The sequence below is a fragment of the Aspergillus karnatakaensis genome (genome assembly GCF_047715665.1).
Source record: "Aspergillus karnatakaensis strain CBS 102800 unplaced genomic scaffold BJY04scaffold_18, whole genome shotgun sequence".
NCBI lineage: Eukaryota > Fungi > Ascomycota > Eurotiomycetes > Eurotiales > Aspergillaceae > Aspergillus > Aspergillus karnatakaensis.
The window spans coordinates 81,637-107,314 of record NW_027395730.1 but is presented as its reverse complement, the minus strand read 5'-3'; the positions used below and the strand labels follow the sequence as shown (position 1 = coordinate 107,314).

The following is a 25,678-nucleotide window of genomic DNA, read 5'->3' as shown; positions in this document are numbered from 1 at the left end:
ATCGAGCAGGATTGTGAAGAATTGTGGTGGCTGTCTTGTGTGTAGTTGGGAGACATTGTTGGTGGTGGTGAATGTGGTGAATGTGGTGGAATAGTGAGTATAGATGCTGTCGAGTCAGCCCGAGCTGTCATGTCAAAGTCTATAGACATTAAACTTTGGAGGGGCCAGATAAAAATCTCTGAAAGTTAAGGTGCAGACTGAGACACCGAAATCCGCAGCCAATCATGGCGCGCAAAGATAGTCCTCAAAACGGCTTAACTCGAATCCATCTGCAGGGCTTCACGTTAACACTGGAGCTGTCTCCGGCTCCCGAATGAGTTTTCATCTGCAAACTATGCAGGGATAACCTGGATTGCTGGAAATTGGTCTTCCATTTCTCGGAGTATCCAAGAATCCCCCTCAGAACTCAAGAACGGACATTGGAGTCCGGGCCCCGGAGGTACCTAGAGCAATGAAGCAATAACTCTCGTCTGAGTAGAATTATCCAATGCTCAGACTGGTCATAGTATTTGTCCCGTCCGAGTTCAAAAAGTGAGGAGGTTCATACATTAGAGAGCGTGGTGTGTTTATCTTGGAGAGTTTGATGCAGGGTAGGAACTGCAGCAGATATATATAATTGATGCGGGTGAGATGAGACAGACCGACCATCGTCTTTATTCGACAACCACCTGATCTTGCTGACAATGCCGACACTGTTCTTAGATTCTTTAGTTGGTTAAGGTGTGAGGGAAGGAAGGAGAATCCTTTGCTTAACCCTAGCAATAGATGTAGTCTTTTGTACTTGCTGCGGTGACATCTGACCATACTCTCGGGCTGTACTTCTTTGCGCAGCTACGGCGGGGGTTGATTTCTGGAAGAGGAGTTCTATACCTACTATAGAAGTTCGTTGTGGCTGCTATCTACATTCTGCAATCTTTATGTGCATACCTACCATACCAAAAGCCCTTTGATCCCAAGCCGCTGTCTGATAATTATATAGCTTTCTTTTAGAAAGGTATTCAATTCGTCAGATAGCCGATAACTCTGGCCGCAACGTAGGTAAGTATACCATCGCTTCCATACCTCACCCCCAGCTGGTAATTAATTTAGTCACAATAAAAAAAGTAGTCACCATTATTCCCTAACTATCCATTCCCAATCCCACAGCGGAAAATCCAGTCCCCTCGATCCAAAAGTCGAGTGTAGCGCCTCATCACATGCGCCCAACGGTGCAGAAATCTAGAACAAGCGTCCTGCACGCCCTGTTGTAGTGCGTGGATGCCCACTACAACCAATCAAAACCGCCGGTGAGGGATTGAAGTAAATCCACAAATCGCGCGGTCTGTTCCGCATTATTCTCACCGTTTTGTAGAGACTAGAGACCAGAGTAACCCCTCCATAAGCCCAAGGCTAAGTTGGGTCTGTTTACCTGTCACTTGGGTCGCAGCACGCCAGTCCAACTCAGGTCTAGTCCCCACTATGTCAGCGTTATCAATCTGCTTAGTTATATGGAGTTAGATACGAACAGCTCATCTGAGTGAGGCCAAGTGGGCACTAGCGGCTGGGTCCTGTACCTAGATCCTGGGGGCTGATGATGGAAGGTTATTGTTGGGTCGGCCGAGTTGCAGATGCCTGACACTTCGTCCTACCGACTAACTAGCAACTACTACGGGCAGGACAAGCTCAGGGATCCGACCGGGCGGGATTTCGTCGGTGGGACTGGGTGGGAGTGCGATGCGGTGCGATTGGATTCAAGACCGCAATGGGGCCGAAAAGGGCCCTGGATCGAGCTTGGACGGTTGGAGAGCCGGAGGCTGAAAATGTCGATGACTGATCGCGAATTCGGTGACTGGGTGAGTCGGCGGAGAAGGAAGAGGAGTATAGATCCTGGTGCCTCTAGGAGCGGCCTCCAGGCTCCAGAATAGATGGATGTTGCGCTGACCCCTGGGTTCAGCTCGGCGGTATACCGATGGATGGTGCAGGATGGACGCAACATACTGTTATTGGAACTGGGTAAGGAGGGGATTGATAATCATTAATCTCGAGTAATCGTAAAAGTGTATAGTAGTGAAGTGTAAACCGAATCCATACACGCCCAATCCCAGGTCCGGAGCCTTATCCCAGAGAGAAGAAAGAATGGAGAAAATTAACAGAATAAGAAAAAAACAAAAAACCAAAACGCCTGACTGTCTAAGTACATCGATCTTTTTTCTCATTGGTATCATTATGGTCGCCCGCGCAAACCTCCATCGAGGATTCCCCATCGCCCCCCCTCTGGCTCGAGGCTGGCCTCAGCCCTGCTGTCTGAGGGCCCTGCCCCTCCCCATCGTCACCGAAAATCCCAAGCAAAGTTTGCATGACAATGACTGTCCTCGAGTATTCCATCCCCCGCCTCCAACAATCAGGCGAACAGCTCGTCGCAACCTTCATAAGCAAATCATCCTCCGCACCATCCGGCTTAACAATATTCTCCATGACGCCAAGGATCTTCTCTCGCCACTTGCGCAACGTCTCGACCTCTTTTTCTAACCGCCTCTTATTTGATTCCAGGGATGTATTGCTCTGGCGCATAGTCTCGAGCACTTCGGCCATTTTATTGTGCTTTGATTGGAGGGCTTCCAGTTGAGCGAGGAGAGAGGCCTTTTGCTGTTCTTTGCGCTCGCGGAAGCGCCGCTGGGCTTGGCGGTTCTGGGAGCGGCGGAGTGTGTTCTTCGTGCAATAGTGAGTTTTTTTGTAAGATAATTGGTAAAGCATCATCTTTGCTTGGCTAAGCGGTAAGATGCGATTTGGAATGGAGGCAACGTACCTTCTGTTGCGTGCTTTCGCCGTTGGGAGAGTCGGGGCTGTCATGCATGGCGAGGTGGGACATGTGCGGGGAGGACTCGGAGCTGGTGCTGCGAAATGAAAAGACGTTGTCGCCGACTGGGCTGGGGAGGGTGGAGGAGAGGTTTGGGGGCATTTGCATATTGTCGCCGATGTATTGGGGAGAGGCGCAATCGAGAGCTGTTGTCATCCATTGAGCTCCTGCTAGCCGGGACTCATCTCCGAGATCAATCGCGGGGTGGTGAGAGTGCGAAGGATGAGAGGGGAGAGCGTCAATGCCCCCTAGGAAGTAGGAGGACGACGTCGTGCTATTTGGTGTGGCGTGGAACATTGAGTTGGCTGTTTAAGACTGGAGCTGGGGGTAGGCAAAGAGCTGGAGAAGGTAGATAGATAACTAGTGCAGGTAAACAGCGGGCTCACTGAAAGAATTCTTCCCCGCGGCAGCGGGCATGGCGAGGTTTTAATAGATCAGTGCAGGTGGATTCGACGCCTTGCCAGGATAAGAAGATATGGGCTAGAGTTCTGCATTTCCGACGACTCTCTCAGCTAATCCCCATTCGGGGGACGGTTGGCATCGCCTCATCGACTATTGACCAAAGCAGTCGGGCCAGCAGACTCCAATTTAACCAACTTGTGATCTCCGGCTGTGAGGACGAGTGGAGCAGCAATCGGCAGGAGACCGAGACCGAGCAGACTTAGCTTCACCTGCACAATCCACAACGATCTCTATTTGGGGTCTTTATTTATCGTTTGAGCATCGTCCAATCAGCTGCCAGTAGCTTGTCTCCAAAACCAGTTTAGCGGGCGGGAGCGCAGACCAACAGTCCCGAGCTTAGTTTGGCCCTAAATTTCTATCAACAAATTATCAACCCCAGCGCCCTGCTTCGAGTCTTCGACTCATCACCGCGGTGAAACATCTGCCTGCAACTGGTCTAGTGAAGCACAAGTTCAAGCCACAGGGTGACACGATCGGGGTTTCTTCAGCTCCTGCAGCGCCTCGCTCTGCCCACCCCCGTCTCCATCCCTTTCCCTTTCTATCCGCCAACCACCCCCTCGGACCCGATGAATGCGAACGCATCGGACTCCAGGCACCGTACGTTGCCAATGTGGAGCCTGTCAAGCCGTATCTGTGACTGATGTTTTTGGAGAGAAAAACCATCTCGTCCACATCTCTTTCCAATCATCCCGCACGGAAGAATCCACCCAAGCGAATCGTTGGAGCACCCCTATAAGCATTTCCATCGTGCCCACCCCTGCATCCTCTAGCAAGTGGGCCATGTACGAGATTAGTGACTTCGGAGAGCTCTCTCCGGCCATACTAATGCCAATGGCTATGCACCAGAGCACTACCGGCCCGGATGCATTTAACGCGCTTAGCCGGTCATATCGAGACCCAAGAGCGGTTAGAACCATTTCTCTGAATTGTTGAGTTCTCGGAAATGGGAATGTGACATGCGCTGCAAACAGAACCGCACTCAGATGGCAAGTTAGGTAGATCTCCCGGGATAGGTCATTTCTAGCGTTGTTCTGTTCGGTATACTGCAAATAGCTCTCGGCCGGGTCGGCTTCATTTGGGAGGGAGAGCAGGCGGTGATGGACAAGATTCCTGCAGTCGCCGAGTAAATCACTAACCTCAGGGCTACATTCCATTATTGAGTAGTGCTGCACCACCCGAGAATATTGCCCTAGGTGGGTCAGCACCTGAACGACTTCCGGTCTCACGGGCGGCCACATGGCAAAAAGCTCGTGGAACCCAGAGCCCGCTCGATCGAGAGGATCACGATAGCCGTGTGGCTGAAATAACAAGCTTGGAGGCTGCAGGTTCAACGGCATCCCCGCAACCCCCACGATTGGGTATATTGGCTTCGTCAGCGTCTGGGCTGACCTCATGAGGGCGGCAAGGGTGAGCAGCCAAGGCAGAGCGAACGCCTGCAGGGTCTCGATTCCGCCAAAACGCCGCACAATGTCTTGCACCATGTCCCAATGCAGGGGGTGGTACTCGCGACTCCCATAGAAGTCTAACATCTGCAAGCTGACAAATGGAGGCGAGAACGGACTGGGGTCTCGAAGGATCCTTGTTTTGTGTTGGTCATTGACAGCCAGATATAGGATGCACATGACCAAAGCATCTGGACGATTCGTCTGCGACACCTTGGAAACCTCCCGTTGTAGGGCCCGCACCGTTAGCAGCTTGAGCTCCAGCTGTTCCTTGGAATCTAGCCGGAACTCCGGGACACCGCAAGTGATGCGCAGAATATCGCGATGGTACGAGGCAGCCCAAAGAGTGGCATACAGCTGCAAATTACTCTCGAACGGCAAGACCCATTCCCGATAGCATGTGCCAGCATAGTCCAGCCTGCGAAAGCGAGCCCAAATGGTGCTGGTCGCGAAATCGAGCAGCTCGTGGATCTTCAGGCGAGCAGCGGGCGCATTTACAGGCAGGAGCGGGTCACGTCGTCCTGTCACTAACCGCTGGGGGTCTGGCAGGTATAACATCTGTACCTGTTGGCCGGCCACAAGCTTCCCACAAGTCGGACAGCGTTCAGCCTGCTTGTTCTTCCCTTTATCCTTGCGCTTGTTCGACGAATGCCCCGAAGCCGGAAGTATCGCGCCTTGCCCCGTATTTGAGTCACACGTGCATATCGCTGTCAGCGGATCCCGTGCCTGTGCCTGTGCCTGTGCCTGCGCTTGTTCCTGCTTATTTAAATTTAACATCGAGTCTAGCCTGTCCGCCGCATCCTGTCGTCTCTTTGCTCGTTTTTCATTGAGCACCCGTCGGAGAAGTACCGATCGCACATGGCTGGACTGCTCAGTAAGCGAGGGTCCTCCAACAAACACAAACTCCTGAGGGACGGTCTTTGGTGGCAGCATCTTCAATGGTGGACTGCAACACTCGATCACATCGACATCAGACGAAAGACACGGGGGGACATTAAAGCAAGAATGGCAAATGGCTCGATGCAGATGGGCCAGGGGGATATGGTCCGCTAGTCGTATTGTCAATATCAGCTGGCAGCGAAGGAGCCGCCGGTAGGCTGTCACGCTTGGAGTCGCTTCTTGGTGTTTCATTAAAGTTGGCCTGCATAACTAATATGTATGTGCATTGATTACATAACGGTTTTTGTGCTAAAGGCCTCAGGCTGCACATGCACTGGTCGGGACGGACTTTTCAGAACTTTTCAGAATAATTCAAATCTGATTCTCTGGGCTCAGTGAACTCCAGCTGACTCTCTCTTCTTTCCTGATAAAGTCACGCATTCTACTCCGTTTCCAGAATCTATCCAACTCCCGCAGCCCTACAATGATCTTCTCGTATCTGCATCAGCGTCAATGTACCTCAGCACTAGAATTCTCCGCTGGCCAATCGTATGGCACATACGAGACAATCATATGCACCTCGAGACGAATGGTAGTCAACAACAGAATTCTAGCCAGCTAAACCTTGAAGCAGTGCCCCTGGATTTGCCATGAAACGGCCCTATGCTTCACCCCAGGTTCCACGTCCCAAGAATAGCGCAGCAAAAGGGGCAAAAGGCGAAATTCGAAATCGAAATCCAAATGAAAATCTCAACCGCCGAGCCAAACCACCCGCAACGTTGGGGAGATTTGCTCCCGATTATTCGGCTTATCTGTCAACGCCATGCAAAGATTTCCACTCTCAACCATCGAAACCGTTGACCAGCACCTATCATAGCTTCTGTTTAACCAACGGGGTCTCCACAGATGAACCCTTTGGACTATGCTCTAGTCTCAGCCGGGTAAGGGGGCTCGGGTTTATTGGTAGGCTAGCATGCTCTTAGTTAGCCAGGCACCGAGGGAGCTTAGGGCTTGTAGATTTTCCGCTGTCGGAGAGGAGGCGCGGGCTCTGGTTGAATTTTTCTTTTTAGGTTTTGTTTGGTAGACTATATATAGGGGGTGAGTCCGTTTGCTGGGCTTTCCTTTCGGTTTTTCAGTGCTCATACTCGTGGCGTGCAATTGTCCTGTCAATTGCTCTTATCTCTACCATGGCCGAGACAATGACCATCTCTTCTGCGGATGCAGTTGACAACAAGGTACTACAAATTTCACCATACCTTCTTCAATAACCAAAACTAATGAACCCAGCAAAAGGACGAGCTCACCCTCCAAACAATCCGCAACTCAATCCCCGCCCACTGCTTCGACCGCTCCCTGCTCATCTCCTGCGCCTACGTTGTCCGCGATCTCTCCTACGCTGCAGCCCTCTTCTACCTCTCCTTGTACATCGACCTCCTCCCCTCTCTTCCCCTCCGCATTGCCGCATGGATTGCCTACGGCTTTGTGCAGGGCTGCGTTGGAACCGGAATCTGGATCCTCGCACACGAGTGCGGACACGGCGCATTCTCGCCCTACCAAACCGTGAACAACATCTTTGGATGGGCTCTCCACTCTCTGCTGCTTGTTCCGTACTTTAGCTGGAAAATCACACACGCAAGGCACCACCGGTATACCGGACACATGGAGAAGGATACGGCGTTTGTGCCCTGGACCGAAAAGGATCATGCTTCCAAGCCGAACTATCTTCCTGGCTGGTTGGAGATGTTCGAGGACACCCCCATCTACTCATTCCTTTCACTGCTGGCCCATCAATTGGCAGGGTGGCAGATGTATTTGATCTTCAATGTCACTGCCGGAACGAAGAGCAAGCCCGTTGTTGCAAAGACCGAGGGGTGGAGGTCTTCGAGCCATTTCGACCCGACCGCGAACCTCTGGACGGAGGGCCAGAGGATTCTTATTCTGATCAGTGATATTGGGCTGCTGCTTGTCGCAGGCGCGGTTTGGTATCTTGCTCAGCACGTTGGGTGGACAAAGACTTTCTTGATCTATTTCGTCCCGTATCTCTGGGTGCATCATTGGCTGGGTATGTTTTTCTACCCCCGTCTCTGTTTAGAGTTGTACTAATACTGAATAGTGGCTATTACATATCTCCACCACACCCACACCGAAATCCCCCACTACACGCCCGAAACCTGGACTTTCACCAAGGGTGCCCTTGCCACTGTGGATCGCGACTTTGGATTCATCGGCCGCCACTTTTTCCACCATATTATCGACCACCACGTCGTGCACCATCTGTTCTCTCGCATCCCCTTCTACCATGCTGAGGAGGCGACTGATGCCATGATCCCGGTGTTGGGCAAGGAGTATCATCGTGAGACCAAGGGTTTCATGAGGAGCTTGTTGGAGACTTGGAAGGCTTGTCAATTTGTCGGAGAGACGGAGAAGGGAAGTGGAGTTTTGCATTGGGTTGAGGGCAAGAAGGCCCAGTAGGTAAAGCTCTTAGACGACGAGCGGTGGGTGGATGGTGGCGATGCAGATGCTTTTGGCTGGACGAATCATATCCAGAATTCTGACTGGGTGGCTTGATTGTTTTTTGTTGATAGAGATAGACGGCCTATGCCTGTTTCGATTGGATGTCTAAAACTTGATAGAGAAAGACTGTTGCCTCTAATAAGATCTCTGCTACCTCAAGGACATTAGTTACTTCCAAGAAAAATATGTATTGTCATCAATCATTGAACTGTATACCGGTCTATGGTCGTTCGCGACAATGGTATAGATGCAAGGGCCGCAAACATAGACGTCAATACAAACATGTCATTAATCGAGCCATTACTTTTCTAAACGCTAATTGTTTTGAAGACACTGCGCTTATTGTTAGCATGACTCGTAAAGATATAATGGAAGAGACGTACCCAAATCCACCGCCGCCGGTGGCCATCAGTGTGCCCGGCATTTGAGCCTGCCAATGCACTTCCTTGACAGACTCCATGTAGTGGACGAACAGCAATTGCGGCGGAACATCATGTAGGCCAGCCTCACGGCTCTCTTCTTCGTCGAGTTCCACAGCGAGATCCCACAGGGTGACAGTGTTATCGGCGGATCCGACGGCAACGACACTGTCGTCTGTCGGATGCCACTCGATGCTTGTGACGGGCTCCTTGTGAAAGTCGAATGATGCTACGGGGGACGCGGTGGTTGTGGCGTTCGGCTTCCAATGGCGCAAATCCCAGACACCCCATTGTCCGTCGTCGGCACCAGTTGCGAGGAGGTGCGCGGTCTGGTTCGACCAGCTCATCACGTTCACGTCGGTATTGGAGACCTTGACGTCCACCGCGGGCTTGCGAGACTTCGATCGAACATCCCATACCTTGACTGTTCCGTCGCTGCTGGCTGAGGCGAATACGTTCTTCTCGTTAGGTGACCACTGGATCTCCTCGACTGAAGAGCTATGTCCGGTGAAGGCGCGAGTGTCTGTGACCCAACCTCCACCTTCGGTGCGAGTGGTGACGTAGATTAGACCATCGTTGTCGCCTGTCAACAGCTTTCCAAGAGGATGGAGTTTGGACCAATCAAGAGCGTATCCCTCGGTCTTATGCATGCGCAGCGTGGACAGAGGCTTGGATGCGGAAGGAGGAAGCATAGTACCAGGAACGTCGAAGCTGGTGAGATGCGGGGTGACATCGTGGATGACGACTTGTGAGTTCTCAAGCATTGTCGCAGTGATTGTCTGGGGAGGTCTTGTGTAGTCGGCCTGGGGGGTTTGGTGGGCGCGAATTCGGTTGGTCGTAGAGCCAAGAGGAATGCTCTTGTGCTCGAGGATCGCTTCACCACCTTCGTCGTCGTCCGAATCACTTTCCGAGTCTGTCTCGTTCTCTCGCTCCATCTTGCTCAGTCCGCTCAACTTTAAAACCATCAATTCGTTCTCTTTTGAGCGCCGCCCCTCCGCCTGGGTTCCAGCCACAGCATATACAGTCGCAGGATATGTCTTGCGGTTGTCGCCCAACGTATCACGAACGATGTCGAATGACAGACACGGCCACGGTGTGCTGAGGGTGTGTAGCATATCGTATGTTGAAGGATCGGGGGAGAGGACTTCTCCAGGCGCCAATTTCGTCCGACCAGGGATGAACGTCTGCTGATCTACTTCCATCGCATCGGCTGCAACAGTTAGAACGGCCTGACATATTGGGGTGAACAAGGCATACCCTTTTCTTCTTCCTCACGCTCCGCATCCGGGCGTCCGTCGACACCGGCTTCCAGGATCTCATCTTCGCTTTCAAATTCGTCCTCGAACTCATCCTCAAACTCCCCCATGTCGTCGGGAGGGGCATCGGCAATGGGACGTCCACCGGCCTTAAGGGCGGCGGACTGCTCGTCGGAGGCGTCAGCGGCTCTTTTAGACATTTTAGTATATTTTCTGCGGCTGTCGTATGAATCTGCGACGAACCAGTCGTACAGCAGGAGACAATGTGGTGGTTGATAAATTTATTTTGCGGTTCAGGAACTTTTTTTCGGTCGAAATTCGAGGCCCGCACTAAGCCTATCGCGGACTAGCGGCGATCGTCCAGCTGGAGCTGGCTGGCTGTGTTGCTGTTATTGACCTCAGGCACAAACACTCCTCCTCTCTTTTCGTCCAACTCGAGTCTCTCCTGTGCTGTTCTTCATTGTTTGATCTATTGTTCTCTCTTTCAAGAGCTGTGCTCTGATATCCCTCGTTCCTATCCGGCATGGAGCCCGCTCAGCCCCCGGTCGCAGAGTCAGCTGCCCCCGAAGTCCCCAAACCACAACACCAGGACCAGCAGCAAGAGCAGCCGCAAGAACCCCAAGACCATCAGATTCAATCAGATCCCCAGCCACAGGATCTATCCCAGACTTCCGAAACCGAGACGACCACCATAATCTCCACGCCTTTGCCCGAAGAATCTACCCTTTCCCCTACGAGCTACCACAATGGCTACAGCAGCGACCCCCGCGCCCATTATGAATACCACACTCCTGCCCAGGATCCTCAATCACAGTTACCCATGGCATCGAGGCCAAGTTCCGGACTGTCTGTTACGCAGAAACAACCCTCTCAGCCAACCAAGAACAGTGTCGTGATCAAGGTTGGCATGGTTGGAGATGCTCAGATTGGAAAAACCAGTCTGATGGTCAAATACGTCGAGGGGAGTTGGGATGAGGATTATATACAAACGCTGGGTACGTTGGCCTGTCTCTTTTCATTGATTATCCGCTCATAATTTCAGGTGTCAATTTCATGGAGAAAACAATCTCGATCCGGAATACCGAGATCACTTTTTCGATTTGGGATTTGGGAGGTCAGCGCGAATTTGTCAACATGCTACCGCTCGTGTGTAACGATGCGGTCGCTATTCTCTTCATGTTCGATCTCACCCGCAAGAGCACACTCAATTCGATCAAAGAATGGTATCGACAAGGCCGTGGGTTTAACAAGACTGCCATTCCATTTTTGGTCGGTACCAAGTACGACCATTTTGTCAACTTTCCTCGTGAAGACCAGGAAGAGATTTCAATCCAGGTGAGTTGCTGTCATGAAGTGTAGCCCATTTCTAACTTTGCAGGCCAAACGATTTGCCAAGGCTATGAAAGCGAGCTTGATCTTCAGCAGCACGAGCCACAGTATCAATGTGCAAAAGGTACGATTTCGTTGTCTGAAGTCCTTAGTCTATGCTGACATGTGCTGCAGATCTTCAAAATCGTTCTTGCCAAGGCTTTCGACCTGAAGTGTACAATCCCGGAGATTGAAAACATCGGGGAGCCATTGCTGCTCTATAAGAACGTTTAAACCCTGCACGAGCGGACTCGTGTTTACGCATACGTCTGGACGAATGATGTTGACGAACGAACGTTCCCTCGATCTGAGTTGGCCATATTTGGCCTGGGTTTGAACACTGATCCTGATCTGTATCTCCTCTATTTTCTTCACCTTCTTTTCCACATGCATTGGGTTGCGCCTCGGACAATTCTTTCTCGTCTTTTCTTACCCTGTGTTAATTCCCCACTTGTTCCTTTCTTTTTCTTTTTTCTTTCCTTTCCGATTGTACCTACCTCTCACTTGTAGGCGTATGTCCTCTGTCTAGGTTGTCTGTATTTTCCTTTAACCAAGTTGCGTCAGCCTCTTTGTCAGAGTATTCAATATAATTCTCTGACTGAACGGAAATCATCATGTCCCCAATGCTTCAAAAGATCATCATCTCGGAGCGCAGGCTCCGCTCTTGCTTAGGGCTGGGTAGACGTAGCGCAGCTCGCGCCAGATCGTTGGCAACCTTGGCATGATTACAGCGTCTCATCGCTGTATGTCTGGGCTTTCTTCAAGGCTCATGAGGCCTCTCTTTTGATCAACAAATGGTGGCTTGAAGGATGTGGTCATGGTGCTCCTGACGTGGACCGCCCAAGGTTGCCTATTTGCCATTAGAGCATATCATGAGTTATATAAAGCTGGCTGCGTCTCCTCTGGCTAACATTTCATCCATTCTTAAGCCACTCGACTTGACTGATCTATCACCAGAATGTCTCAAACAATCAGAGCCGGGGAGCGTCCACCAACTTCCACCACAACCAAAAGTCTAGGCTGGATAGTCTACCTACCCTCCCCGTTGATTCCTTATGCTGAACTCGCACGTTTGCATATCATCTTCACCATCCCGCTCGCAACCTGGCAAAGTGTCTGCGGTGTCCTTTATGGAGTTGCAATCGTTCACCGCCAGATTGGACAGCCAGACACATCCCCTTCTTTAGCCGCAGCATCTGCTTCTTTCATTCTCGCAAGCTACTTGATACACGCCTTTGGTTGCGTCTGGAATGATGTCGTTGACCAGGATATCGACCGTCAAACAAAACGGTGCCGAAACCGTCCCGTTGCGCGAGGGGCTGTCTCAACCCTTTCGGCTGTGCTGTACGCCATGCTCATTGTATGGCTTACCTATCTGACACTTGCCCACTCCGGGGTAAAGTTTTCAACAGCGACTATTCTGTACATGGTCTCTATGGTGGCTGCTGCAACGGTATATCCACTTCTCAAACGAATCACCTACTACCCGCAGGTGTGGCTTGGGATGACTATGTCTCTGGAGTTCCTCTCCGCTGCGCAAGGAATACTAGATCTATACCAGCACCACACCCCCAAGGAATCTGAGCTTTCTGAAGGGATATTCTCGAGTCATTACGCTTTCACGACTCTGTCACTCACTGCTTCCGTCATCCTATTTCTCGTGTTTTTCGACAGTCTATACGCTCTATCAGACCTCGAGGATGACCTGAAATCCGGTGCAAAGGGGATGGCTGTTTTGTTCAAAGACAATATTCCCCAGCTGTTGGCGGTTACGATGATATTGGAGCTTTCGTCCTTGGTGGCTGCTGGGTGGGGCGCCTCATTTGGGCGGTTGTACTTTCTGCTCATTCTTGGTGGTGTTGGTGGCCCGTTTCTGATCAAAATTCTGTCGCCGAGGAAGGAGGATATGCTAAACGAGGTGCTTATGCCTATGACTCTCTCGTGTATAGTGGGCGCTTTGTATAGCCAGATTTAAATTGTGTTGAATTAAGGACAGGGGCTGTAGCGCTTGCACTGGTCTGGCTGATGAAGTCCGAATTCAGCTCAACTAGGAGCGCAAAATTATCCTCTTGATTATTATGTTGCAAAAGAATCGTGCCTGTGGCTTACGGTTGTCAGCCCACTACTCCGGATGTCAATGCGGAAGTATATAGTAGTTAAACGCCCCAGGGCCCCGCGGGGCTCCGGGGGGCCGAGCGTGGCGGCTTCCTATTTGGGATAAGCCGCGCGCTCACCTGCAGCTGCACCTGCACCTACACGTCCTGCATGGATGGATGGATGGATGGATTCAGGCTACAACTTCCACCTTTCAAATCCCTTCTATTATTTACAGCCAAACGGGGTCGGCCTGAGAGGGCAAACTATACTACCTCAGCTGTAACCCCCCAGCCACCGCCACCAGGACTGTTGACCTCCATTAGCTCCCCCTTGTCCAGCTTCAATTCTGCCTTCCCACCAACAGAGATCCTCTCGTGTTGCGTTTGATCGGCATTCCACCGGTGCACGTAATTTTCCCCAACATTTCCGTTTCCACCGCCATTCGAGCCATACGGGGCGAAGATCCTTCTGTCGCTGAGGATACTGCATCGCATCGGAATCCTGGCCTCGATCAAACGCGTCGCACCGTTTCCACCCTTGAATTTCCCGCTTCCTCCAGTTCCATGACGGACTGCATACTGGCGGACAATTACCGGAGTGCGCTTCTCTACAACCTCTGCGTCCGTGATCTTTGTGTTAGTTGAATGACACTGCACCGCACTTTCCCCGTCCCAGCTGGGACCGGCACCACAGCCTCCGCCTAATGTCTCGCCATAGTTCCAGCCTGGTTTGATCTCTCCTGTCGCGGGGTCTTTCCCACCAAGCCCCCAGCCGAAACTGTTTGCGCAACCGGCAAAGGCGGCACAAACACCGAACGCTCTGAGAATGGTGTCGATAATACGTTGACTGGCGAGGGTGCTTCCGCAGATGGCGACAGCCGCAGTGGGGTTTAAAGCCGATCCCTTGGGTACACGAATGTCAATAGGAGCCAAACAACCATCATTCAGCGGAATGTCCTGATCGATCAAACAACGGGTGGTGTATATGACGGCGGAATGGGTAACAGAGATTGGACAGTTGTAGTTGGTCCAGGTCTGCGGGCCAGTGCCTGTAAAATCGTACGAAGCGCTTCCGGTGTCCGGATCAATTGTGATAGACACTTGGATGCGGGTCCCATTGTCGAGATAATCGACTGCAGTTAAGGGTTCTGGATGCGAGGCGCTAATCTTCTTGAAGAAGGAACGGACAGCAAGTTCAGCATTGGACTGAATGCCGTACATATGACGGTGGACTGTCTGCAAGGTAAACTCCTCGCACAGATTCTGGAGCAAAAGAATGCCGCGCTGGTTGGATGAAATCTGAGCTTTGAGGTCCGAAATATTGTCGTTGAGACGACGAGTTGGGCTGCAGCCCGGGAACTCTCCCGCGGCCAGAAAAGCAGCCCGCACGTCAGACTCCAAAAACTCACCGTCCTCGACAATTTTCATCGATCGAACGTTGATTCCTTCTTCCCACAGCTCCTTGGAGTCTGGCATCATGGCAGAGATACCTTTACCGCCTATATCGGTGTGATGACCACGAGCGGCGACATAGAACGCGAGAGACGTGCCATCGTGGGTAAAGACGGGACTTATGACGGTAAGATCTGGAAGGTGAGTCCCGCCGCATTCTGGATGGTTGCTGAGTAGCACATCACCAGGGTGAAGCTTCCCCTCCCACAGTTGATGCTGATATTGGATAGCGTACTGCATACTTCCCAGATGGATGGGAATGTGCGGCGCGTTCGCGACCAATTTGCCATCAGGTGAGAAGATTGCGCACGAAAAGTCAAGCCGCTCTTTGATACTCGTCGAGATAGATGTGCGTTGCAGGGTGTTGCCCATTTGCTCAGCGATGGCCATGAACCGATGAGAGAAAATGGAGAGCTGAATGGGACTCAGAACTTCCAACTGGGATTGTAGCAAGGAGCTAGGCTTGTTATCGTCCTGTCTCTCGAGGACCATGTGGTTCGGCAATATATATGCCTGCCATTGGGGCTCCACGAAGATTGTCTGAGTGGTATCGATGATAAGCGCTGGTCCCTCAACTACGGCAGACTCTGAGATCGAGTCTAGGTTGTGCACCGGAATATCTCGCCACGAGGTCTCGACAAAGACCTTAGTGGTTGTCTGCGTCTGCGCAAGACTTGGGTTGGATTTGAGTTGCTCCAAGTCAGGGAATGGCGACGATGCGTCCCGAGTGTTGCTGCCGCCTGTTCCCCGGACCTGAATTGAATCCACAATCACTGGCCGCTCCAGTGTAAATGCGAACTCTCGTTTGTGAGTCTTACGGAATGCATCCCCATAGTCTTCGTCGCCAGGCTTAGAGATAACAAGGTTGGTATCGGTACCTTGGTATCGCAAGCTGAGCGACTCGTCGAAGCGGATTGACTCGGAAATCGCACCTTGAGCTATCAAATCATTTCTTACTTTTGTTTTGATAGCACTGAATCGTGCATTAATGTTCGGAAGTACAGACAAGTCGAATGCTCCGACGTAGGGCTCGACAGACTCAGACTGCAGCTCAGTCTTAGAGATGCCCACGGCCGACAGGATCGACGAGTACTTGTGAATTAGGATACGTTTTATTCCTAAGCGTTGGGCGATGGAGCATGCATGTTGGCCTCCGGCACCTCCGAAACTGACAAGGTTATGGCGTTCTGGATGGAAGCCGCGCGCTTCTGTGGCATTACGAATAGGACGGCTCATGGTTTCATTAGCGACGTTGAGGAACCCTAGGGCAACCTCCTCCGTTGACAGGTTCTGCCCTGTTTGTGAGTTGATTTCTTGTGTGATGACATCGAATTTCTCCGCGGTTGCCTCATAGTCGAGAGGCTCGTCTGCACCAGGCCCGAATATCGAAGGGAACGAGGAGAGAAGCAGCCTCCCGAGAAAGAGATTTGCGTCTGTGACAGTCAAAGGACCTCCTTTGCGATAACAGGCTGGTCCTGGGTGGGAGCCTGCGCTTTCTGGTCCGACGACAAATAAGCCATTCCTTGCAAACAGGATTGAACCACCTCCGGCGGCCACCGTGGCAATATTGAGCATGGGAATGGTGATGTTTCTTCCAGCAATTGTGGTATGGTTCAAATAGTCATACATTCCATCATATCGTGAAACGTCCGTACTAGTGCCGCCCATGTCGAATCCGATAACCGGCGTCCCCTCGTTAGAGTCGTAACAAGTCTTTGCAATTCCGACCACTCCGCCAGCCGGTCCACTGAGAAGCGCTTCGTTGCCTCTGAATCTCGAGGCCGACCTCAGCCCACCATCGGAGCACATGAAGTCAACTCTTTTCGGAAGCACAGAGAAGCCAGCTTCAAAGTCGGCAATATACTGCTTGACGATGGGATACAGAAAGGCTTCTGAGCAGACAGAGCTGCTGCGATCAAGATACTTGATCACCGGACAAATCTCGGATGATGTTGTGATGTAGCGAAAGCCGATTTCTTCAGCGATTGAGGCTGCTTGTTGTTCGTGATCTGGATAGAGGTAGGAATGTAGGAACGCAATTGCTACAGATGTATACCCATCTGCCTTGAGCTCAAGGAGTGCTTGCCGAACTGCCGCAGTGCTCAGCGGTTGAATCACTCGCACGACCTCTCCACTCGTGGTCCGGACGAGGGCGGGGTCTTGAAGCTCTGCTGTCTTATCCAATGGATGGGGGTTCAGGTCATAGTCTTCCACCGTCACTCTCTCATCGATCTCAAGGACCTTTGAGTGCAAGGGTTTCGCTTTTCGGACCTTTAGGTCAAAAAGCTTGGGTCTGGTCTGGTCGCCAATGACACAGACATCCTTAAAGCCTTTCGTGGTGAGGAAAGCAAACTTCTCGCCCTTGCCCTGCAGAAGCGCGTTAGTAGCGATAGTCGTCCCGATGCGACAAGACGCGATGCGCGAACCATCCAGCTTTTCGTTTTTCGGGATCGGGAAACCTTCAATAGCCTCCAGCGCTCGTCGAATGGCTTCCGTCGGAGCATCGCGATAATTGGCTGGATCTTCGGACAAGAGCTTGAAGACCCGATCTGGTTGACCGGCTACTTGAACAAGAACATCGCAAAACGTGCCACCACGGTCTTTTCTATGAGCGTCAGTAGTGGAACAACATCGTGGACGAGAGCTCGTACCAATGGATATGTTTATGTCAGGAGAGGACATGACAAATGATCGAGCTATGAGTCCTATCTTGCTGCTATGATGTGTGCTGCCGATATTATTTTATACCCAGGGATGTTTCCCATGCTAACCCTACTCTAAGATGGAGGAGTGGGCCGTTAGTCCCAATCCAGAGATAGCGAGAATGACACCATCGAATTGCGCGATTGCGGCACTCTCCAAGGGCGATAAAAACGCCAATAGACTGATAAGATCAACAGATCCACTTGCTTTTCCCTCCTTTGCATCGGTCGCACGCCGACAAAAATTTCCAAAATGGACGCCAGTTTCACCACTCATCGGTTTCGTGTGCAACGTGCCTTCCCAATCGAACCGCATGTCGGATCACCTATCTCGTCGAAACCGGGCTCTCGACCGGCCTGTGATCGCTGTCGACGGTTGAAGAAGAGATGTAGCAGGAACCTACCCGACTGTGCGGCTTGCGTCCATGCCGGTCGGAAGTGCTCTTATCAGGTACTGCAAGCACGAGTCCAGCAGTTGACCCAATACGTATCAGAGTTAGAGCAAGAGAGGGACGCACCAGTTGTTGACGGCTGGGAAGAAGCCCAGGAGCCGCCGAATACACCAGGTCGGCAGGTGGCCGAGAGTCCAACAAACATACTCATCTCACGGCTGGAGGTGCCGGATCAGACTGTGCTCGTGGAAGCTTTCTTCCACCATGTTTACAGAGCATATCCCTTTATTGACGAAGAGCGTGTGCGAGGGGCCTTGAACACCACGCCAGACTATGATGATACAGACTCCATTGTAAGTGAACATCACTGCGCTTAAGTGGCAACGTTGACTCTTCGAGATTCTGTATATGGTCATGGCCATCGGGTATACCAGTCTCAAACGCTCTGGTAAAGCACCACCAGGGATCACAGCAGGCTTTGACATCCCTTACGCAAACATCATGCAGCAATGCATCGTGGAAGAAAGCATCGACTCGATACAGATCCTCGTTTTGCTGGCATTATATTCCCTCTTTGACCCCCAAGGGCCTTCGACATGGTCTATCGTTGGAGTGATCACCCGACAGGCTATGGCCCAAGGCCTCACGCGCCCGACAATTGCAGAAGATCTCCCACCAAAGACGGCGGAGTTGCGCCGGCGGTTGTTCTGGAGCATCTTTGGCCTGGACAGAATGATGGCTGTATCTGTTGGTGCGACACCAGGGCTCGTTGTGGATGAACTGGATATCCCCTTCCCTGCCATTACTGTTGAAGAATTTGCGTCTTCAGAGCGAGCAGAACGAGCGTCTATGCTTCAAGTTAGTCGCCATGTCATTGAGCTGCGCCAGCTCGAAGCTAAGATTCTGGCAACGGTGCACCTTCAAAGGCGAATGGCGGTCAGTGCTTTGGGGCAAACAGATCGTAACGCAATAACGACACGATTGCGCTCGGAGATCGAGAACTGGTACAGCCATGGATGTCTCATCTCGCGACCGGAGCTGGATAATGTCCGTCTCCATGATACCATGGGGTGGCTGAACGCTCGCTATTACCATCTCCTGCTCCTCCTCTACTATCCGTGCCAGTTTAACTCCAGCACAATCACACAACGTAACGCGCGCGTCATTGCGCTACTGGAACTTGTCAAAAAATTCAGCCAGTACAATCGTGTCCTGCTCAGTCATCAACAGCTGCCGTTAAATAGAGTGACGCTGAGCCGCCTTGTCCCAGCTTGCCTGATATTAGTATACTGTTTGACACGCGGTGGTGCAAACAGTGGTTTCCATGGAAGAAATGAGATTCGCGCCCTTGTGGACATACTGGACAGCTTTCCTGACTCATGGTTGCACGCTCGGCGTCTGTCAAGGATCATGGTCGAATTGGATGAGCTCGTCACCGGCCGCGAGGAGTATCCTGGGGAGGTCAACCGGGAAGATTGGCTACGATCATTGAGACATGAAATGGTATCATTGCTGGGTGAGGCGCTGGGCAAGGCCAGCTGCTATCAAGACCTGATTGACGGTGAGGAGCAGGAAAGCCTGTCGTACGCTCGGGCGGCGGACGAATCTCCAAACATGTCTGCGCCACCGTTCCTTCCGTTCGAACAGGATTCGAGCACAATTGTGTTCTCGTTTCTCTAGGAGTCAAGTTGGGTCCAGAGCAGCGCATGGCCATTCCATACCGGCCCCACTGCCCAAAAGGGGAATTTCTGTCGGAGACCCTAGATTGCCACGATGTCGAGCCCACCCTCCCCGGATTGCGCAATCTACGGAATCCTGCTACATATAAAATTCAATCGGCCGTTATGGTATACAGCTACACTTGAGCTTATCTCGTCCGAGCAGTTGAGAGCAACCATGGCTTCGGCAGATTCGTTTCCGGCCAAGAACCCTGCCACTGCTATTGACAAACCTTCTTCTACAACTTCACCTTCAGAGCCGATCGAAACTCGTCGTCGCTTCTTTCAATGGCACGAAGCCGGTACGAGTAAGGCCGATAAATGGCTTATTTTCAAGCTTGACTGGTTCCTCCTCAGTTTCAGCTGCCTCGTCTTCTTCATCAAGCAGCTTGATGGAAACAATGTTACCAATGCCTACGCTACCGGTATGGCGGCTGAGCTGGGATTTGGACCCGGCAACGAACTGAGCTGGATGAACACTTATTTCAATGCGGGAGTGATTATCGGCGGACCGTTTTCGAACCTCATATTGACTGTCGTTCGACCTCGCTTCTGGCTGACCTTTTGCATGATGACTTGGTCGTTTTTCGTGCTGTTCCTGTACAAATGCAACAAAGCCGAACAATTCTATGCCCTACGCTTTTGCATTGGACTGTTTGAGTCGGCAGCCTGGCCAGGTGTTCAATATGTGCTTGGGTGCTGGTACAAAAAGAGTGAAATTGCGCGGCGCAGTGGGTTTTTCGTGGTCTCTGGCGTGCTGGGACAAATGTTCTCAGGGTATTTGCAATCTGCTTTACATTCGGGTATGGATGGCAAAGGTGGAATGTCCGCATGGCGTTGGCTGTTTATTTTCGACTTCATCCTTGCTGTTCCCGTGGCGGCCTACGGATTGATTTTCTATCCCGACACGCCAGAGACAACAACCGCGTTTTATTTGAATGAGTGGGAGAGGCATCGAGCCTTGGAGCGCATGGAGGAGGATGGTCGGGCTGCGAACAAGTCCTTGAAATTCGACTGGAATTTTGTTCGTCGGGTGGTCGGCTCGTGGCAGCTTTACACGTTTTCAATTGCGTACAGTCTGTGGACTTTGACCTGTGGGTCGTATGTCATGCAGTACTTCACTCTGTGGTTGAAGTCGACCGGTGATTACTCCATCCCGGAGATCAACAACATTCCGACATGTATCGGAGCGATCAACTTTGTCTTTATGATCGGGACTGGGTATGTTGTTGATCTGGTAGGAGCAAAGGGCAGGGGAGCTGTCTGCGCGGCGGTCGGCTGTCTCTGGACCTTCTGCTTTGCGGTTCTCACGGCATGGGATGTACCCGATAAGCTCAAGATGGCTGTTTTTATTATTTGCGGATGCTACGGATGCTTCACGCCTCTGCTAGCTGGATGGGTGAACTCGGTGTGCGGCGCAGATCAGCAGCTCAGGGCTTTTGTGCTAGGATTCATGGTCTCACTCGGACAGGCGGTTGTTATTCCCTTTCAGCAGCTGCAGTTTCCGAGTGGACAAGCGCCGGAATTCAAAGAGACTCACGGGTGGCCGAGTGGATTGGCATTCGTCGTCGCCTTAACTCTGTTTACGGGAGTAGGCATAGACCTGATCCAGAGGATTGTCGAGAGGAGGAAGTAGTTCAACGGTATCACGAATCCGATGTACAGTTCATAGAATGATTAAAATGGAAATTCTGATCGGACATGCTCCGCCACGTAAAATATAAGAAGACCTAGCTCCCTCCAGATTTCCCAGTTTAGTCTCAAGCCTCAACCTCCCGCCACTATGCCCGACTTCATCACAATCCACAATGCCCGCCTCGCCTACCGACTTCAAGGCCCCGGAGACGCTCCTCTGATCATAACCCTTCACGGTGGCCGCGGCTTTGGCGACCATACCTCTGACTTTTCCGCATACTCTTCCTTGTCGGAGCAAAACTACCGAGTATTGTCTTTCGACTATCGCGGCCACGGCGAAAGCTCCCACACAAAGCCATACACATTCCGACAAATTGTCGATGACATCGAGGGGCTACGAGTTCACTTCGCAGGCCAAGACACGAAAATAATTATAATCGGAGGCAGTTTCGGAGGATTCCTCGCGCTGCAGTACGCGATTGAGTTTCCAGATAATCTATCACATCTAGTCCTACGGGGGACAGCGGCGTCATGGCATCGTATGTTCTTTCCCATCCTGTCCAAAACAATATAACGTACTAATTATACCTAATGGTGCAGACGAAGCGCAAGCCATCGAAGTCCTAAAGACGCGGCTCCACCGATCACCGGGGATGAGCGTCTCGATGCTCAAAGACAAGATCTTTGGGTCTTTTGCCTCAGATACGGAGTTTCGGCTTGTGATGCATGCTGCTGCGCCGTTGTATGCGGAGGAAGGGAACTTTGACGCGGATAAAGCGTTGAGGAAGAATCTGGAGACGGTGTTTAATCGCGAAGCACATGATAACCTTTACTCCGAGGAGGAGAAATATTTTGATTATCGGGAGAGACTAGGGCAGATCAAGGCGAAGACGTTGATTGTTGTGGGAGAGAAGGATTGGATTTGTCCGAAGGAGCAGTCGGAAGTTATTCAGAGGGGCATTGAGGGGTCGAAACTGGTTGTTGTGCCTGGGGCGAATCATAGTGTGCATTTGGAGAAGAGAGAGACTGTTTTGCAGGCTATCGCAGAGCATTTGGTTTAGTATAGAGATGACTATACGTTTTTATCTTTCCTTTCGGATTCTTTGTTGAATTTACAGTGCCATCTATTTATATAGACTGTCAACCTCTATACCCCGCACCCCACCATAAAAACACCAACAGCAACCCGTCAATAGAATCATCAATAAACACTCAAGATACTAATGACCATCTCTCTCCTTCAATAACTCTTCAATATGGCCATTCAACCAATATCCCCCCAGCACCTTTCTATCCAAATTCCTAGCTCCATCCACCCACCCAATGCACTTCCCCTCAGCCCCACAAGTACACTGAAACGCCTGATCCATCTCCCACTCCGAGCTCGGATAGAAGAATGTCAATGCATCTCCTTTGTTTAATGGCTTATCGTCCACGACTCGGACTTCCATTTTTCCCATGTCGAAGACTAAACTCGGGTCGCAGGAGTGGTTGCAGTAGACGAGGTCGGAGTTTAGTTCGATGTGGCTGTCCCGGGAGACCTGGACGGTTGTGTAGGCTTTTGGTGCGGGGGTGGAGGTTGTGATCTTGAGAAAGAGGGAGCCGGCTGGGAGAGAGGTTGCCGATATAGCGGCCGAGGAGAAGGCGATGGGGGAGTGGGAGATTTGGATCAAATCTGGGTGGGTGGGGGTGTGCTTCTTTGCTGTAGGAGAGGGTGAGAGAGGTTCTTGGGTTGCGATGGGAGACATTTTGGTGGTTAGTTGTAGAAGAGGAAGGGAGATGATGATCGGAATTAAGTTGCGGGCCAAAGTGACTGTATTTATACCTAGTGAAGAAGAATGGATGACGCTCTTGATGAACCTCGGTTCAAGATGCTATCCATGGACGCAAGCGGAAGGCTCGGTAGGTGGGCCTGAATAGCCTCACCTTATCTATATTTATACAGGGCTTTCCAAGTTTCCTTCCGTCCGAGTCCGAGGTATATGCCGACCTCACATGGCTAGATTATGCCTGGATAGCTATCCCTCGGCAAGTTTACTCTTCTACTGATCTATAGTAGAGTCTGTAGCTCCTTCCCATCTAACCACCTCTCCAAGTTCTCCGCAACAGCCTTATACCACCCATGGATCTGCTCATCGCCATACCCCATATGTGGCGTGAGCAGGACCTCACTGCGTCCATCCTTCCCCCACTCCGTCGTCCGCCAGGGACTATCTTTCGGCAACGGCTCAGACTCAAAAACATCCAATGCCGCACCCGCAATGCCACCCCTCGACAAAACATCCAACAGCGCCTTCTCATCAACTAGCGGTCCCCGCGAGGTATTCACGAGCAGCGCCTCCTTCTTCAGTGCCTTTAGTTCCTCCACCCCAACAATCCCGCGACTCCGATCCGACAGCACATAGTGTAAGCTGACAACATCGGCTTTCGCAAAGAACTCCAACTTATCGCGCACCACCTCAAAATCACCCTTCTGTAACCCAGCACCCGTCGCAGCTTCGTCCGCTTTCTCCTGAGTAAGATTTGTAGACCATGCAATGACATCCATTCCGAATCCCTGCTTTGCGATTCGTCCAACCTCAATTCCCAACTTGCCTAGTCCCACTAACCCGAGTGTTTTCCCTGCAATACTGACTGCTAGACTTCCTTGCCATTCGCCATTCTTAACAGCCGCATCGTCGCGAGCGACATGTCGAGCTAACCCGAGGATCAAGGTCCAGGTATGTTGCGCCGTTGAGGGAACACCACGGGCGGGTCTAGACTGTGTTCCTGCGACTGGAATGCCCTTCTCAGTGCAATATTTCACGTCGAGCGAGGCATTTCGCGTGCCTGTTGTAAGGAGGAGTTTCAGGTTTGGAAGCTGGGAGAGTGTTGAAGAGGATAGCGGGGTGCGTTCTCGCATTGTGAGGATTATGTCGAAGGGTTTGAGACGTTCGATTAGTTGCTCTCGTTGAGAGGAATCTCGCGGGTCGAGGGTCGTGGGAAAGTAGGAGATTGAGAGGCGGGGTTCAAGGTGGGAGAGGTGCTCGGAGGAGATGCCTTGGTAGTCGTCAAGGACGGCGAGACGGAGTTTGGTGTCGGTCATTTTGTGTGCTTTAGGCAATAATGGTCCTGAAGAGATGGGGTCTAGAGAAGAAGAGCAAGTTTAAAAGAACAATTGGAGAAGATGAGGAGGAGGATGATTTATGTCATTCCGGGGAAGCTTTTACCCCGCTGCCCCGCCGGCCGGTATCGCTTCAACTATACAATCACCCAATCTTCTACATTATGGCGTTTATCGCCACTAAGCATGCGAAGAAGTTACCCAGTCGATATTTACAAGTCTGTAAAGACCCTGGTTGCAAACTCTTCGAACCCTGTCAATCGCCCCTTCACCAGCTTCAGCGTCTCTCTAAGCTTCTCCTCCGTCCCAGGGCCAAAATACCCCGCCGAATCGAAGAACTTCATCATGGCCACCACCCTCCACCCCATTTCCTTTTCCATAAATCCCGCATACACCTCACTTGGAATCTGCTGATATTTGACTGTCTTCCCTGACGCCTTCGAGATGATCTCCGCCATCTCGGAGAATGAGCGTAGCTCCGAACCAGCATACATCACCCTCCCGTTCATACCAACGGGATCTTCTAGAAGGGGAACGATGTATTCGCCTGTGTCAGCAGGTGTCTCAATCATAGGAATCTTGGTGCTCGGATCGTTGACCCCGGCAATAAGGTAGGTGCCGTCGTCTTGCTTATGCGGTCGCATCATGGTGGCTAGGTTCTGCATGAACATTCCCGGCGCGAAGAATGAAGACTTGAGAGGGAGTGTCCGGATGTATGCCTCGATTTCGGCCTTGACGTCGAATTGGTCGACTGGACCACCGCTCCAGAGGGTGTTGCAGTGTACTGCTGTGCTGAAGATGATGTTCTCAACGCCAGCTGCGACACAAGCGTCGGCAACGGTTTTCCCCTGCTGGAGCTCAAGGGCTTTACCATTGGCTTCGTAGACAGTTTCGGTGATGATGATGACGGTGTGTGCTTCGCGTAGGGCGGCAGGGAGGGTGGATGTGCTGTTGAGGTCTGCTTCAACAATCTCAATTCCCTTTGCCGCTAGGTCTTTGGCCTTTGGCTTAGAGGCATCACGAGTTATTCCGCGGAGAGAGTACTTCTTGGACAAAGTAGGGTGGTCGAGAATGGTGGTAAGGATAGCGTTGCCCTGTTGGCCGGTGGCGCCGAAGACGACGAGATTGGACATTGTTCTGTTGTTTCTGGTGAACCTTAAATGGATTGATCGTAGTGGAATTGCTCTCATAGTTTAGAATTATATACTGAATGGTCTCGGTTGGTAGAACTATAGAGCGTATCTTAACTCCGAGATCGAAGGCCGGGGCTGAGCCTGGAGACCGACCGGAGATAGGTAGCCCGGAGGTAGCAAGACATCTTTTCAGCCGCCTGTTGGATGAACTGAAGGTCTTGCCTACCTACCCGATGGGCGTATGATTTGCAACAGCAAGCGATAATGGAGA

The 25,678-nt window shown here is 51.6% G+C and overlaps 11 protein-coding genes across 11 annotated transcripts; 5 read left to right on the top strand and 6 right to left on the bottom strand.

Moving 5' to 3' along the window:
- Nucleotides 1-1,993: 1,993 nt before the first annotated feature.
- Nucleotides 1,994-3,380, bottom strand: BJY04DRAFT_186427 (bZIP transcription factor). The gene has a single exon (XM_073710900.1). It carries the CDS (start codon nucleotides 2,827-2,829, stop codon nucleotides 2,170-2,172), a length of 660 nt encoding a protein of 219 aa, XP_073572381.1. The 5' UTR covers nucleotides 2,830-3,380; the 3' UTR covers nucleotides 1,994-2,169.
- Nucleotides 3,381-3,436: 56 nt separating this feature from the next.
- Nucleotides 3,437-4,757, bottom strand: BJY04DRAFT_186426 (uncharacterized protein). The gene has a single exon (XM_073710899.1). It carries the CDS (start codon nucleotides 4,690-4,692, stop codon nucleotides 3,919-3,921), a length of 774 nt encoding a protein of 257 aa, XP_073572380.1. The 5' UTR covers nucleotides 4,693-4,757; the 3' UTR covers nucleotides 3,437-3,918.
- A 2,014-nt stretch (nucleotides 4,758-6,771) lies between these two features.
- BJY04DRAFT_37075 (oleate delta-12 desaturase) lies at nucleotides 6,772-8,297 on the top strand. The gene is made up of 3 exons (XM_073720228.1): nucleotides 6,772-6,854; nucleotides 6,907-7,681; nucleotides 7,733-8,297. The coding sequence occupies exons 1-3, from the start codon at nucleotides 6,807-6,809 to the stop codon at nucleotides 8,089-8,091; spliced, it is 1,182 nt and encodes a 393-aa protein (XP_073572379.1). The 5' UTR covers nucleotides 6,772-6,806; the 3' UTR covers nucleotides 8,092-8,297.
- An 8-nt stretch (nucleotides 8,298-8,305) lies between these two features.
- Nucleotides 8,306-10,074, bottom strand: BJY04DRAFT_37074 (ribosome biosynthesis protein RRB1). Its single transcript, XM_073720227.1, has 3 exons — nucleotides 9,810-10,074; nucleotides 8,517-9,762; nucleotides 8,306-8,466 (listed from the first exon to the last, which is right to left on the bottom strand). The coding sequence occupies exons 1-3, from the start codon at nucleotides 10,006-10,008 to the stop codon at nucleotides 8,442-8,444; spliced, it is 1,470 nt and encodes a 489-aa protein (XP_073572378.1). The 5' UTR covers nucleotides 10,009-10,074; the 3' UTR covers nucleotides 8,306-8,441.
- A 140-nt stretch (nucleotides 10,075-10,214) lies between these two features.
- BJY04DRAFT_37065 (Spg1/Tem1 GTP-binding protein) lies at nucleotides 10,215-11,772 on the top strand. The gene is made up of 4 exons (XM_073720225.1): nucleotides 10,215-10,803; nucleotides 10,851-11,143; nucleotides 11,187-11,261; nucleotides 11,312-11,772. The coding sequence occupies exons 1-4, from the start codon at nucleotides 10,332-10,334 to the stop codon at nucleotides 11,408-11,410; spliced, it is 939 nt and encodes a 312-aa protein (XP_073572377.1). The 5' UTR covers nucleotides 10,215-10,331; the 3' UTR covers nucleotides 11,411-11,772.
- On the top strand, nucleotides 11,677-13,266 carry BJY04DRAFT_37069 (UbiA prenyltransferase family-domain-containing protein). The gene has a single exon (XM_073720226.1). It carries the CDS (start codon nucleotides 12,135-12,137, stop codon nucleotides 13,149-13,151), a length of 1,017 nt encoding a protein of 338 aa, XP_073572376.1. The 5' UTR covers nucleotides 11,677-12,134; the 3' UTR covers nucleotides 13,152-13,266.
- Nucleotides 13,267-13,386: 120 nt separating this feature from the next.
- On the bottom strand, nucleotides 13,387-17,406 carry BJY04DRAFT_226968 (putative 5-oxoprolinase; the record flags this gene model as incomplete). Its single annotated transcript, XM_073718529.1, has 2 exons — nucleotides 13,387-17,324; nucleotides 17,376-17,406. 2 exons carry the CDS (start codon nucleotides 17,404-17,406, stop codon nucleotides 13,537-13,539), a joined length of 3,819 nt encoding a protein of 1,272 aa, XP_073572375.1. The 3' UTR covers nucleotides 13,387-13,536.
- A 273-nt stretch (nucleotides 17,407-17,679) lies between these two features.
- BJY04DRAFT_226962 (Zn(II)2Cys6 transcription factor) lies at nucleotides 17,680-19,498 on the top strand (the record flags this gene model as incomplete). Its single annotated transcript, XM_073718528.1, has 2 exons — nucleotides 17,680-18,171; nucleotides 18,218-19,498. The coding sequence occupies 2 exons, from the start codon at nucleotides 17,680-17,682 to the stop codon at nucleotides 19,496-19,498; spliced, it is 1,773 nt and encodes a 590-aa protein (XP_073572374.1).
- Nucleotides 19,499-19,714: 216 nt separating this feature from the next.
- Nucleotides 19,715-22,312, top strand: BJY04DRAFT_226958 (alpha/beta-hydrolase; the record flags this gene model as incomplete). The annotated part of the gene is made up of 3 exons (XM_073718527.1): nucleotides 19,715-21,168; nucleotides 21,295-21,710; nucleotides 21,772-22,312. The coding sequence occupies 3 exons, from the start codon at nucleotides 19,715-19,717 to the stop codon at nucleotides 22,230-22,232; spliced, it is 2,331 nt and encodes a 776-aa protein (XP_073572373.1). The 3' UTR covers nucleotides 22,233-22,312.
- A 79-nt stretch (nucleotides 22,313-22,391) lies between these two features.
- BJY04DRAFT_206829 (D-isomer specific 2-hydroxyacid dehydrogenase) lies at nucleotides 22,392-24,256 on the bottom strand (the record flags this gene model as incomplete). Its single annotated transcript, XM_073713767.1, has 2 exons — nucleotides 22,392-22,865; nucleotides 23,279-24,256. 2 exons carry the CDS (start codon nucleotides 24,254-24,256, stop codon nucleotides 22,392-22,394), a joined length of 1,452 nt encoding a protein of 483 aa, XP_073572372.1.
- A 230-nt stretch (nucleotides 24,257-24,486) lies between these two features.
- On the bottom strand, nucleotides 24,487-25,407 carry BJY04DRAFT_226957 (NmrA/HSCARG family protein; the record flags this gene model as incomplete). Its single annotated transcript, XM_073718526.1, has 1 exon — nucleotides 24,487-25,407. The coding sequence occupies one exon, from the start codon at nucleotides 25,405-25,407 to the stop codon at nucleotides 24,487-24,489; it is 921 nt and encodes a 306-aa protein (XP_073572371.1).
- Nucleotides 25,408-25,678: the final 271 nt, after the last annotated feature.